This window comes from Electrophorus electricus, chromosome 18 (assembly GCF_013358815.1).
Source record: "Electrophorus electricus isolate fEleEle1 chromosome 18, fEleEle1.pri, whole genome shotgun sequence".
Classification (NCBI taxonomy): domain Eukaryota; kingdom Metazoa; phylum Chordata; class Actinopteri; order Gymnotiformes; family Gymnotidae; genus Electrophorus; species Electrophorus electricus.
Genome location: NC_049552.1, coordinates 12,946,412 through 12,960,627, shown reverse-complemented (window position 1 = coordinate 12,960,627; position 14,216 = coordinate 12,946,412). Strand labels below are relative to the sequence as shown.

General features: G+C 44.9%; 1 protein-coding gene across 1 annotated transcript in view; it reads left to right on the top strand.

Annotated features, from left to right (window-relative positions):
• The first annotated feature begins 4,082 nt into the window (after positions 1 to 4,082).
• LOC118242980 (MARCO-like protein) overlaps positions 4,083 to 14,216 on the top strand; it is a 25,494-nt gene continuing 15,360 nt past the window's right edge. The window contains exon 1 of the mRNA XM_035536475.1: positions 4,083 to 4,256. Coding sequence (XP_035392368.1) covers positions 4,083 to 4,256 — 174 coding nt within the window. The remainder of the gene's footprint in view (positions 4,257 to 14,216) is intronic.

Genomic DNA, 14,216 nt, shown 5'->3' with positions numbered 1-14,216 from the left:
AGATTTTCCCATGTTTAGCAAATTCTGGAATTTGCAGTAAAGTGGGAGGGGCTTCCTGAGTTGTAGCATCTAGTTGTACTTTTTGCTACCCTTTAATAGGATCCTGCGTAGGAGCCCATAAAGGCTTCACAGTGTGTCCTATTTATGTTATTAACTACGTGTTGGCATAAGTATGGTCTGTCTTTCTGACTGATAAAGAAAGTAGAAATTAACTAAATGTTATAATCATGTTGACAATCACGCACTCGCACACACACACACACACACACACACACACACACACACACACACACACACATGCACAGAGAGAGAGAGAGAGAGAGAGAGAGAGAGAGAGAGAGAGAAAGGCACACACTCGGTTTAGTGCCTGAGCCAGGTCATTTTCTTTAGAACACAGCAAAACATTTGACAGTACTGGTTCCCGTCCAGAATGAAAAACAAATAAATAAATAAAAATAACACACACGCACATGCACACGCACACACAGGCACACTCCAGTCTCTCTCTCGCTCTCTCTCTCTCACACACACACACACACACACACACACACCACACACGCACGCACGCACGCACGCACGCACGCACGCACACACACACACACACACACACACACACACACACACACACACATACATCTTATTGCTGGTGCAATAACAAAACTGACAGATCAACAGATATGTTGATATCATGTATTTTTATTTGTTATAAAATATGTTAACTAGGAATAATTTCAATATATTTTAACAAAAATGCATAGAAACACAGAATTGGACATGGTAAGCCAGCCGTTGTACTGGCCTAATTGATGTCCCATGGTTCCCTCTTAGCTAAAGGTCTGAGACATTTAGCGTGTGCTCACATGACTTGAACACACATCGCAGTGCTAATCGGACAGCTGCCTAGATTCCGCGTGCAGACATGCGATGAGACATTAAAACTGGACTTCATTACTAGATGTCCATCAAATGCGTGTTAGTGGTTTGTAATATTTCCTGCCAAGACATTTTAACACGTCTTTTGGGGCTCTTCTGTCTCTTCTATTCAAATAGTTAAATGCAAAACACTAATGTGACAACAACCAAAATGCTAATGTAGCAACAACTGAGAGCTAATGGAGACTAATTAGCATAATCTCATGCATATTATCCTAATCACTTCCTACTTATTAATTTATTATTTGCAAATTAAAATTTTTGGTGATTTATTCCCACAACCCGCAAATAAATATTTCTGTAACTTTTAAATTCCTCCTAGTTAAATGAAGTAGCTGTTTGTTTGTAATTAGGTAATAAATTATGTCACTACTCCACAGTAAAAAATAAAATAGTACCATAGTACATTTCATGTTGGGAGTGGCTTCAAACATTTTAGCCACCTTTATATTTCTGTTAAAGATCAGATAGCATATAGTTCGGACTGGTTTTACTGGCTGAGTTCAGTATGTTGTCCTAATGGTTACCATTCATTTAAATCTGATGTCATGTGACAGGGCATTGTGGGAGGAGTTTAAAGAACTTTGATCTGCAGTGAACTAAATGAATCAGAGATTGAGAATTCCAGTCCATTGATCTCCGGTCAGATGCATGGGTTTGAGGTAATAAAAATAGGCCTAACAGCACATTAGCTATAGTAATAACACAAGACATAGGGGAGTATAGAGATTCGGTGTCCTTTCAGCATGATTTGTGTACAGAGGCCTATGCAGGCTTCAGCAAAGGATCCTGGGTAGGCTTTGGTGGACCTCTCTACCAGGCTCAGGACCAAATAGGAAATCATTCTTCTTTAGGACAAGGTTATGAGAAGCCTTCTCTTGGAATATGGTCGTAACGGGTTCCAGCTGGTGTGGGTGTTGAATATCAGTTTACATATATTGACTAATGTAGGGTTTGGATGTAATGATGGCGAATGCAAACGCTAGTATGTAAAAAGGTGGGGTGAATACATAAACACTTCTGACAAATACATAAAAATGCGGGTTCCTTCTTTGATTCTTGGAGGGTGCCTCAATCATACTTGTTAACCGTAACCTGCAATAAAAGACAGGACCAGCTATTCTCTTCAACTAATTTTGAAGTCTGCATCTTCATTTTATATTTGAATGTGTAACTTTAAGACTAGCTGACTGGGGGATGTAGGAATGGTTTACCCTGGGTAATTTCCAAGAGATAACGCTGGGAGAATTCGGGTTAAACTTTTACAGCAGGTAACTGTTGAGGAGTGGAATTCAAGATGTTTCTAGTGCATGATTCCAGAATGAGCTTTTTGGCTGAGAATCTTTTGTTGGAGTTAGATTCAGAGCAAACTTCCAGTCGTGTTTTGGACCACTTGAAGACACTGGTTTCCCGAGGCTTGAGTTTCAGTGCTCGAGATTTCTGCTTTCCTCTGTAATGAAACTAAATTTACGTAGGTCACGCAGGTTTTACAGCCCAATACTTTGTAGTTTTCCCTGAAAGTGATGTAGCTTGAAACTGAGCCAAGTAAAGGCTATAACTTCTTGGTGCACATGTAACTGAGTTATATGCTTGCGTTGCTGTGTAGTTACACACATTACACTTCATACTTCATCGGTTTTGCTTCGCCGCTTCTCCGCCCTGTGACTGAGAGGCACATGTGTGGAACCGATGTGATATCCGCAGGAACGGAACGTGTGGCCTCTTTATATTTCACGGCACACGATGGAGGCTTGCCGACTGAGGGAGATTACGCACTGAAAAAAAGATGCTTATTCTGCTGTGAAATTACGATTATTCGGAACCTCTGTGAGAATGTTTTCAGCTCGGTTTCTGCTTGGACTCGGCTGCAGAGAGAACCCGTTTTCTGTAGGAATGCTATTCGGCCTGTTCCACGGAGGCTTTCCGGCTGAAATCACTGAAACATTAAGCCAGGCAGTCGGCACTTCTGCATTAAAATCCATCCATGGTTAAAAAGGTTATAAAGTTATTAGAATATTACTGTAATGTTACTATCATTTACCTAAACTCGACTGAACTGCCAATCGATTTCCAACTTTCCTGGTGACACAGTGCTCACACAGAGAGGACTCTTAATGGAAATAATAGAATGTTGACATTCATTAGTTAGAGCAGGTCCATAATTAGGCTATTTGTCAAACTGCAGCGGCGGCAGTACGCCGTGTGTCTGGAAGATTTACGTTCTGAAGACTCGAAGGGAGAAGCTGTGTTAAGGCGCCGTGTAATACAGAGTGTGGAGCTCTGTATGGGTGGAATTTACTAATAAAGGCTCAGACGAACAAGCCCAAGCTCAACTTAGAAACAAAGGACGACAGGATATAGTTGTATAGTTTTAAGATATTAAGTAACAGATATAAATAATCATTAACTGGTGATCAGAAGACCATGGGGATTCTGACGATGGGATGAAGGTTGGACATGACACTATCGCTATCTTATAGTGTGATGTTGTAAAGCTGTTCACGAGAAAATACTATATTTATACTACTACTACTACTACTAATATATATATATATATATATATATATATATATATATATATATATATATATATATATATATATATATATATATATATATATATAAACATATATGCCATGTCAGTCATCAGATACACAACATGCACAACAAGAGAAATGAGCTGGCAGTTGCTGTTGCCAAAAACCAGAAAACTCCTCACAATATGTGAGGCATTCAAGCGCCGACATCATAAGGCTGTATGCCAGCCAGAAGGGGGGGGGGGGGGGGGGGGGGGGGGGGGTGCTTGAAAGAGTAAGAGCCACCGTCCAGGGGGAGACATCCATGAAGACATCCAGGCAATGGTCTCCAACAATGACCTGATGAAGGAGAGCCTTCACAGAATGTACCACTGACAGAAAGCGGGGGTGGCTAACAATAAGACGGTTCTCCCATTGCTTGGAAGAGACAAGAAAGAAGGACAGCACAGAGGCATTAATCATGGCAGCACTAAGCACTAGTCAGTCGAAGCAGGGGAGCGTCATAACCAGACAAGACCCAAGATGCAGACTGGGCCAAGGAGCCTCTGAGACAATCCAGCACCTAGTAGCAGAACGCAAGACGTCGGAAGGGACACACAGACACACAACCAAATGGCAGGGATCATATACGGGAACACGTGCAAGGCGTACGAGCAGGACACCTTCAAGTACAAACTGGAGGAACCACAGACAGTGGTGGAGAACAGCAAAGCCGGGATCCTGCGGGACCTGCGAGACCTCCAGACCCAGACAGGTAAACACATAGTGGTGAAGCAACCAGACACCGTGACAGTGGACAATATGGAAAAACAACAGTAGTAATAGTCCCTCTGTGGTAGTCACAAGCGATGGAAACACCCAAAGGAAAGAATAGGAAAAGCTGGAAAAATATCAGGAACCGAGAGAAAAAAAATGAAGCAAACATGGAAGGTTAATACCAAGGTTGGGTTAGTGGTGATAGGGGCACTTGGTCCCTGCGCTGGAAGATTGATGAGATCATCAGTGCAGTCCAGAAAAAACTGCACCACACTTTCAAACTACCAGGCCTCTGGTAGAAGATCCATATGTACACACACACACACACACACACACACACACACACAATCGATCAGCCATGGCAGTAAAAGCACCTGCCTAATGTCCCCCTCATGCTGCCCAAACTGCTCTGACCCTCTGAAAGCGTCCTGTGTTCCTTTAGGTCCTGTGTTCATTGAATCCTGTAGTATTTAGGTCCTGTGTTCCTTTAGGTCCTGTGGTCATTGAATCCTTTAGTATTTAGGTCCTGTGTTCCTTTAGGTCCTGTGTTCCTTGAATCCTGTAGTATTTAGGTCCTGTGTTCCTTTAGGTCCTGTGGTCATTGAATCCTGTAGTATTTAGGTCCTGTGTTCCTTTAGGTCCTGTGGTCATTGAATCCTGTAGTATTTAAGTCCTGTAAGCTGTGAGGTGGGGTCTCCATGGATAAGACTTATTTCTCCAGCACATCTTACAGATGCTCGACTGGACTGCGATCTGTGGACTTTGGAAGCTAAGTCTGAACTCTGTCATGTTACTCAAATCATGAACAGTTATTGCTGTGTGGCAGAGCACGTCATCCTGCAGACAGAGGCCTCTGACATTAGGGAATACCCAAGGCTACACCTTCGACGTGTTTCTGCAGTGTGGCAAGTTACATTATCCTCTGATTGATCAGACCAGGCCACTGCGTCCTTCCTTGGAGCACTTTCGGCACGTACTAACTACTGCATATCCGGAACACCCCACAAGACCTGCCATTTTGGACACACGTTTCTGAACATAGTCCCCTAGCCATCATTTGGCCCGTACCAAGGTCAGATCCTTACACGTACACCCTCGCTGCATCCAGCACATCGTCTTTAAAAACCGACTCTTCATTTCCTGCCTGACGTACCCCACCGCTTGACAGGTCATTTTGTAAAGAGATAGTTGACATTATGCACTTCACCTGTCAGAGATTTGAATGTAGTTTTAAGGTGGTGACTGATCATATGTCTGATATAATCAGATTATGTGTCGGATATAAATACACGAGCGAGAGAAAGCACCAGGGAGCGAAAGGGGGAGAGAGAGAGAGAGAGAGAGAGAGAGAGAGAGAGAGAGAGAGAGAGAGAGAGAGAGAGAGAGAGAGAGAAAAGCAGAAGAGCCAAAATGGTACCATAGTACAGCACAAAAACAGAATGTTCAGGCCTTCATCGCCTGGGCAGGCAAGTATATATATATGAACAGAGAGAAGCACTTGCTTACACACTTTAAATAAATATATAATCAAGTTTGCTTAGCGAATCATCATGGAAACAGCTTTAGCCGAATACACTTGGCGCCAAACGCCGAATGCAAATATGTCCCCGCTGAAAAATCTCCTAGCAGTGTCCTCGTCGCAGGATACAGGTCACCACAGGTCACTGCGGGAAAAATCAGGCAGACAGCATGGAATAACAAACTGGTAGCTGGTTTGTAGGGGAATAGCTGTGTATGGTATAAGAGAAGAGTGTATTTCAGCCCTGCCCTGTGAACCGCTTGTTCCTCCGCGCTTTAGTTCGGGATATTTTAAAGACATTAAGTATGCCCAGTGTTAAGATCACAGTTGGCCCCTCCTAGCGTCCTGTGTCACTGCTTCCTTTTCTCCGATCCCTTTCCAGGCCGTGTTTTGGCATTCTCTGCTTCGCTAGCATCACCCGTGTCTTGTTCAGACCTCGTTAGTCCTTGTATATAATACCCTGCGTTTTCGCCTTAGCGGCTAGTTGTTTGTGATTCCAGCCCTTTTCTTATCCTAGCCTCTGTTGAGCCGAATGTACTTGTGGTGTTTGTTCTAGCCCGTCGTGTTATAGCCTGTTCCGGACTGCCCTAGTTTTATGACCCTGGACCCCTCATCTGTTTTGTAAGATGTGTGCGGTTCTGCACTTCAGAAAACAAGCGATCGCTATGGCCGCCGTTTACATGCCGCAACGTGCAACATAAAGCGCTAGTACAAATTTGACAGTCATAAGGGTGTGTCTAAAAGACATTCACACACACAAAAAAGCCATTTGCTAAAACATTCGCTATGAGACATAACGTTATGCAGGCATTTCTTTAGCTTGATCTTCCCAGCTGTGTTTGTTGGCGCAGTTATCTGCAGGCCAGGCCAGAGCGTTCGCGCCCGGCGAGACGTGAGGGGAATTTACCATTCTTGCGTCCTTGTTATACGCATATATTCATCCTCAAGTCCTTGATTTCTATTTTTACACGTAAGCCTGTCTTTTCTGCGTTTGTTAAACGTTATCACTGGGATAAGAATACAGTTCCAGGGTCAATTAAATATTGCTCTTGATAATAACGCCGCCCTTGAATGTGGAACCGTCGGCGAGCCCCGAACGCTCGGTGGGAACTTCTCTGGCCAGCTAACATACCAGTGGAGTGCACAAGCTTGCTTTATGCCTCTTTACTCTCCTATAATGTTTTTCCTTGCCCGCAGGAATGGAGTGGATAGCTTTTTTTCCTTTCTTTCCGGGCACCCAAATCAATCCGCAGCCTCTCCGAGATTAGGGACTTTGGCGAGGGCCTTGAGGCGAACCTCACAAGTTGGAGGAGAGGAGGGAGACGAGACGAGACGAGACGCGATGAGATGAGATGAGATGAGATGCTTCCTCGCAATGGAAGTGAGTGGAGCAGGGCTGTGGTTTGTGGCAGGAATTTTGGTCTCGAAGAAGCAAGATGTTTATTTAACCTTGTGTGTATTTAACCTTGCGTATATACTTAACGTAGAAGTCTTTGCTTTAAGCACGAGAGCCCAAAAGAGTTGTGGGTCTAATTAAATTTGACATAGGCCTCTCTGATATGCCTTTAGGAACCTAGCAATAATAGACAAAGCAGAGATGCTTTAGTATTAGGCTTGTAATATCGCTTGTATGAAGCCTGAAATGACACGTTTTTGGTTAATTCTTGATTTCGTGTTCTTCATCTTCAGTGAATCTTCAGTTAAAATGTAAACAAGGCCGTATTGTGTTTCAGATCTTAAGAGAACACCCTGAATGTTTTCCCTCAAACTTCAAGTACATATAATTAGATCCACAGTGGAGCGCCAAAAATTGAAAATGAGGAATTATTTTTCTCCACCACTGGGTGGCGCCAAGAGACCAGTATGAAGAATCTCGATGTCGGAGAGTCTCTCGCTTCAGTCAGACAATGGCTTGCACTGAAATGGCAAGACAAAGGAAAGGTCTTAATTATAGTAAAACCGCAACTGGGCGACTTCTGGGGAAACTGAAAAACGCGAAACTGCGAGGGGTGTTACTCGGGGCCCCGTGGGTCACCGATGGTACAGGCCGCTCTGCGCAGAGCTGATGGAGGCGCGCTGCGTCTCGTGGGCTGTGCATTCTGCAGTTCACATCCTCCATTCACGCTCTGAGCTCGCGCATGTTGCCATGGCGTTGGGGTGTCCCTCACGCCACACTGAGGTTCTGTCAGCTCCTTGGTCATTGCTCCTCTGTTTTGATTATGCTGAGCTGTAGTGATTCAGGTAGGGGGAAATTGTGTGTGTGTGTGTGTGTGTGTGTGTGTGTAGTTAGAAGCTGATTGATCTTCAAAGAGCCGTGTGTGCTTGTGTGAGGTGACTGCAGATGGATGCAAGACGTCTTCTGCTCCCTCCCTTTCAATCTCCATCTTTTATTTGTCTCGTCTCTCTCTCTCTCCGTCTCCCTCTCTTTCTCTCAATCTCTCTCTCTCTCTCTCTCGCTTCCCCATCTCTTCTTTTCTTTTTCTCAGTCCTCAGTAAAGTGGGTCAGACTTGGTTCTCTCAGATCTCAGAGTCTCAGCGGGTAGTAACCCTCTCCACACACACACAGCTCCATCCAGCAAACCAAAGGAGCAGAGGGGAGTTTAAGCCAGAAGAAGAGGAGGGGGAGCAGACTCACTCCACATGGACCCAAATCCTCGCCTCCTCCTCTCAGTACATCTTTATCGACACAGTGTCATGCTCCAGCCCCGACCTGCGCCAACACTGCATGTCCCAAGCCTTCTTTCCCGTGTGCATTCCAAAAACAGGGTTGCCTGCAAATGCTGCATTTCATTGGTTGCTCAGTCTGTTGGCGATACAGCTTTACAAGAATGTTAGTAATGTCTGAACTTGTTGGCGTGGTGTGTGTCCCCGGTGACAGTAACACTCGAAGCTCTTAGGCTCCAGGTTCGGAGCTACTGAACCCAAACAGAACTGAGAGAAGCATGGGCTCCTCTTTTTGTCAAACGGTTCCTGACTTAAACGGTTCCTGACTCCAACGGTTCCTGACTCCAACGGTTCCTGACTCCAACGGTTCCTGACTTAAACGAATACCTCACAACACAACTCACTTTAGTTGGCAGATACTTTCAGGTCTGTGTTGGTCTTCCTCTGGTATCACTCTAGGGATATGTGTGTGTGTGTGTGTGTGTGTGTATCTGTGTTATGTGTTGACTTCTTTTGTCTACAGTGCATATTCACGTGTATAAAGAGCATGCCAAAGTGTAAACATGATTTTCAAGAGAATTTTAAATTTGGAGGTTTGCGCATCCCACTTACTCTTGTAATAACTTTTGATGTTTATAAATAACTTCTAAAGGACTGATAACGTGCTGATGCGTTCTTAATAAATGCTGTATCAGTTCCATGACAGCTATAACTTCAAGACATGTGAATTACCAGCAAATGAATATGACTTACAGGCAGCAGTGGGCTGTATTGGGGTGTGTGTGTGTGTGTGTGTGTGCGTGCGTGTTGTGTGTTGGTGAGGTTGTGTGTGCATGTAGAGGGGGCAAGGGTGTGTGCGTATATATGTGTGTGTGTGTGTGTGTGTGGGCGAGGGTGTGTGTACATGTGGTGGGGTGTGTGTGTGTGTGTGTGTGTGTGTGTGTGTGTGTGTGTGTGTGTGTATATAGCTTAGCTAGTGCATTGATGGAGAGTCTCATCTCTCTCTAACACTCTGTGATACTGCTCTAAGTGCCTGGTGTTCACTCTCTACTGCATCTCTTCATCCTACTGAGATGTGCCCTTTATCTGCCCGTGCACACACACACACACACACACACCCATTTACACACGCATGCAGAGCTAGAGCATCCTCGAAACCTTGATCTCAGTCGCTAACACACAGCCCCTCCATCGACATGAAAGGCTCCTCTGAGCTTTTTGATGCCGTGCATCTTGGCTGATGCACCGCTGAAATAAACCGCCGCTCGCTCAAATCGATAGGACTCAATCCGGAGGACTGTACACCAACTGTGTGTGAAAGAGAGAGCTGAAGAGAGCGAGAGAGAGAGATCCATGTTTACATTTCATTTTCACATCAATCTTTTTCTTTTTTTTCTTTTGCTGTTGTCCACCGCCAGCGAGAGAGAAAAGCATGATGGGAAAAAAAATAAATCAATCGCAACAAGTGGTAAGCGACTGACGGTCCAAAGTTGCAGGCGCTCGTGCGTTTACCAGGACGGGGTTGATACCGAACCTGCTGTCCAGCTTTTGTTGCTATTCTGATGAAACTGCTGCCCTCCCGCTGCCCGGTCTGGACCCTCGGCCAGTCCACCGTCCCCCCCCCCCCCCCCGCGCGTCTCTCGGCATCCTTTCCCGTTCGACAGGCCAAGCGTGACTTTAACGGACGTCGGAGCCCAATGCGCTACCTTGACGATGTCAGGCTTGCCCCTGGCCAGTCAAGACTTTGGACAACATCAGCCTTGAGAGCTGGGTTTTTCTTTATATATATATAATTTGCATCAAATTTTTTAAAGACAGAGTTTAGAGCCGCTGAAGCCCAAAACACAAAAGAAAAAACTTGAATGAAAGTGTAAGCACTACAGATGGAGGAAGAGATATGAGAGAGAGGGAGAGAAAGAGAGAGACAGAGAGAGAGAGTAGGTGTAGGATGAAGGGAAGAGACAGATGAGAGCTTAGCTGTGGGTCTGAGTTGATGCCCTCTGTGTGTGGGGGAATGCTATCCAGGCTGATAGCTCAACCCTGACAAGCCCTGATGGAATTCATGATTGATAGGGGCTCAATAGCTGCCAGTTCAATTTTCTTCCATAATGAAAACAAGACTCACCTTCTTCTCCCCCTGTCTCAGACCGCTAAAATCTATGATGGCAACGCCGGTGCTGAGTCTTGCCTATCGTCTTCTCTGCATTCAGCCTCATCCTCCCTCCCTCTCTCTCTCTCTCTCTCTCTCTCTCGAGCGGTGGGATGGCAGAAGACAGATGGTCGGTGAGGACCATTTCTGCCCATCGGCTGTTGTTGGGACACGGAGCAGAGGCTTGTGGGATGTTCTGTAAATGCTCGTGATAGATTTCGGTTTAACAGACACAGGCTCACCTCCTACAAACACACTCCCTCTGCGTGATGTGTATCTACAGAGTGCTGTGTTGTGCCACCTCAGATCTCTCGCTCTCATATAGATGTGTGTGTGTGTGTGTGTGTGTGTATCAAATATTTATATTTGCACATATATAGGTTGGGGGAGATTCTGATGGTGTGCACTGTTTCTTAAGAAACAGAAATTTTAATATGGAGCGTGAACTCCCCAAACAGCAAGGAATTTAACTACAGTATCTGGAGCCACACCAGCAGCACTCTAATGAGAAATGCTTGGGAATCATGTGCATTTTACCCCCGTGCCCTTGGCCTGCTTCTCGAAAGCTCTTAACATTTATGGCGTTTATGTATCCTGCTCTTTCCATCTAGGGGAATATCAATTTCCCAGATTACACCCATAGTTTTACAGATTACACCCATAGTTTTACACATTACACCCATAGTTTCCCAGATTGCACCTATAGTTTTACAGATTACACACATAGTTTCCCAGATTACACCCATATCTTTACAGATTACACCCATAGTTTCCCATATTACACCTATAGTTTTACAGATTACACCCATAGTTTTACAGATTACACCCATAGTTTCCCAGATTACACCTATAGTTTTACAGATTTCACCCATAGTTTCCCATATTACACCCATAGTTTTCCAGATTACACCCATAGTTTTCCAGATTACACCTATAGTTTTACATATTACACCCATAGTTTCCCAGATTACATGCATACTTTTACAGATTACACCCATAGTTTCCCAGATTACACCTATAGTTTTACAGATTTCACCCATAGTTTCCCATATTACACCCATAGTTTTACAGATTTCACCCATAGTTTCCCATATTACACCCATAGTTTTACAGATTACACCCATAGTTTCCCAGATTACACCTATAGTTTTACATATTACACCCATAGTTTCCCAGATTACACCCATATCTTTACAGATTACACCCATATCTTCCCAGATTACACCTATAGTTTTACAGAGTACACCCATAGTTTTACACATTACACCCATAGTTTCCCAGATTACACCTATAGTTTTACACATTACACCCATAGTTTCCCAGATTACACCTATAGTTTTACATATTACACCCATAGTTTCCCAGATTACACCCATATCTTTACAGATTACACCCATATCTTCCCAGATTACACCTATAGTTTTACAGAGTACACCCATAGTTTTACACATTACACCCATAGTTTCCCAGATTACACCCATAGTTTTACACATTACACCCATAGTTTCCCAGATTACACCTATAGTTTTATAGATTACACACATAGTTTCCCAGATTACACCCACAGTTTCCCAGATTACACCCACAGTTTTACAGATTTGTACATAAGTGAAAGGAGGTGCACCTTTCGTTCGCCTTTACTTTAAACGCCACCCCTGTCAGCGTGGTTCACCTTTACACTCAGAGTGTGCCACATTCTGGATTATTATCTATGTCAAGGTTTGGGATATATTTTTAGAAAAACATCATCATAATGTCATTTCACTCTTCTCACCTCCTTGAAGCAGCGACTTGGCAAGGAAACCCACGAGCGATTTAGGAGCTCTTCACTAGCTAGCTTCACTGGGCTTTTCCTTCCATGGAATTGATCTGCACCTACAGAACAACCCACAGCCTTAAATACATTTGAAACGCTCTCGTTTAGGAGGCGATCCAGCAACGCGGATGAGAGGATGTAAAAGAGGAAATAAAACAACAAAGCAGGAAGTAAGGCAGAGAGGTAGAGAAAATACCAGAAACGGATGGAAAGCACGCACAAGCGCTGCAGTAAGGAAGACTGCGAGGTGTGTGGTGGAACTCTGACCGCGGTCCACTCTTCTGGGCCCTGGGCCCTCCCCAGTCTCACCCTGATCGGAGCTTGGCAGGGCGCGCAGACGCAGACCGGTGTGACGGATGGCTCCGAGTGAGATAGACGACAAAGGTACACAATACGAAATAATATACTTGGGAGTGGGAGAGGAACGGAATGCCAGTCTTGCGGGACTACGGCATTACGCAGCGTAGCATTAGGGAGTGAACTGCTGTATATACTGCGTACGAGACCGAGTGTGAAAACAGTCCGAAAGAGGTGAGAGGTCGATATTCCACAGCGCACAAACTGTAAACAAAACGCGGCAGCAGCGCGTCAACTCGAGCGCGACCTTTGCGTTATGACGGCAAATGTCGAAGAGAAGAGCATTTTTTATTTCTTTCTTTTTTTGGGTATTGTTTTTGTTTTTTTTTGTTTTTTTAGCCTGGTCTGATTAGCCCGGACAGGTGACGGATATCGATGTGACAGCTATCGATCCGCCGGTTTGAGAAATGGTTAGGGCGTGGGACGAAGAAAAAGGGGGAGGAACAGAGGCAGGTAGGGAAAGGGAGAGAGAGAGAGAGAGAGAGAGAGAGAGAGAGAGAGAGAGAGAGAGAGAGAGAGAGAGAGAGAGAGAGAGAGGGGCAGGCGTGAGGAGGCAGGCCGGGGCCGCGCTTCGCAGCTCTCGCTAACCTTTATTGCGGCTTGTCACTTCCATTTGTCACGCCACTGCGCTGTACGTTTTTCTCTGCCAGTGCGAATTACTCTCCTCAAACCGCGGTGTGAGCACGTTAACTGGCGGACACATGGCGCACCCATAAAGGCGGCGAGCGCGACTGGTAGCGCCACCTGCTGTTCAGCTCCCGTTTGCACAGAGCTGGTAATTACTTAACCAGCTGCTAGAAGGCTTGTATCAGTGCGCCTATGGTTAGAATGGTTCCGGCGTGACTTTGTCCTCGAAACACAATGGCTTCGTCAGACATCAGACACTTCATCCTTTCTAATAAGTGCTGATAATAAGATTGCAGTGCAAATGAGTGTCGTCGTGTTTCTGCGGTGTGTGCGTGGCCCTCTGACAACACTCGTCCGCCCCACCCCGGGGCTGAGAGCGGAGACAAGGCCTTTCGCTGTGGGCGAATGTATATATGAAATCCTCACTGAAACCGATGTTTCAACGGCTGTTGTTCTGCATCAATGCCTAGTTTAACTCTTCCTGCTAACCTAGTGAGGGGACGGGGGGGGGGGGGGGGGGGGGGGGGGGTGGGGGGGGGCTTACGTAATTTTTTCAATTAATCAATTAATTATATGGAAAGTTTAACCGTAGAGATAAGTTACCCTTGGTCCAATAATGAACGCGTGCGTAATTACATTACCCATTCTAGTTTATCTTTTATACTAATACTTTATCACAAATATCTAGAATGTTCTGAACTGCCTTTTTAATTTGGGTTATAATCAGCTATAATCAGAGGGTATCAAATAATATTTGTCTTGAGAGTGTGCTGGCCGATCGTATCATATCATCAGTGGCTTTTAAAAAAATCTCTCCCTTTGCCTAGTGGCAATTTTCAGATAGGAGGTTTTCGGAGT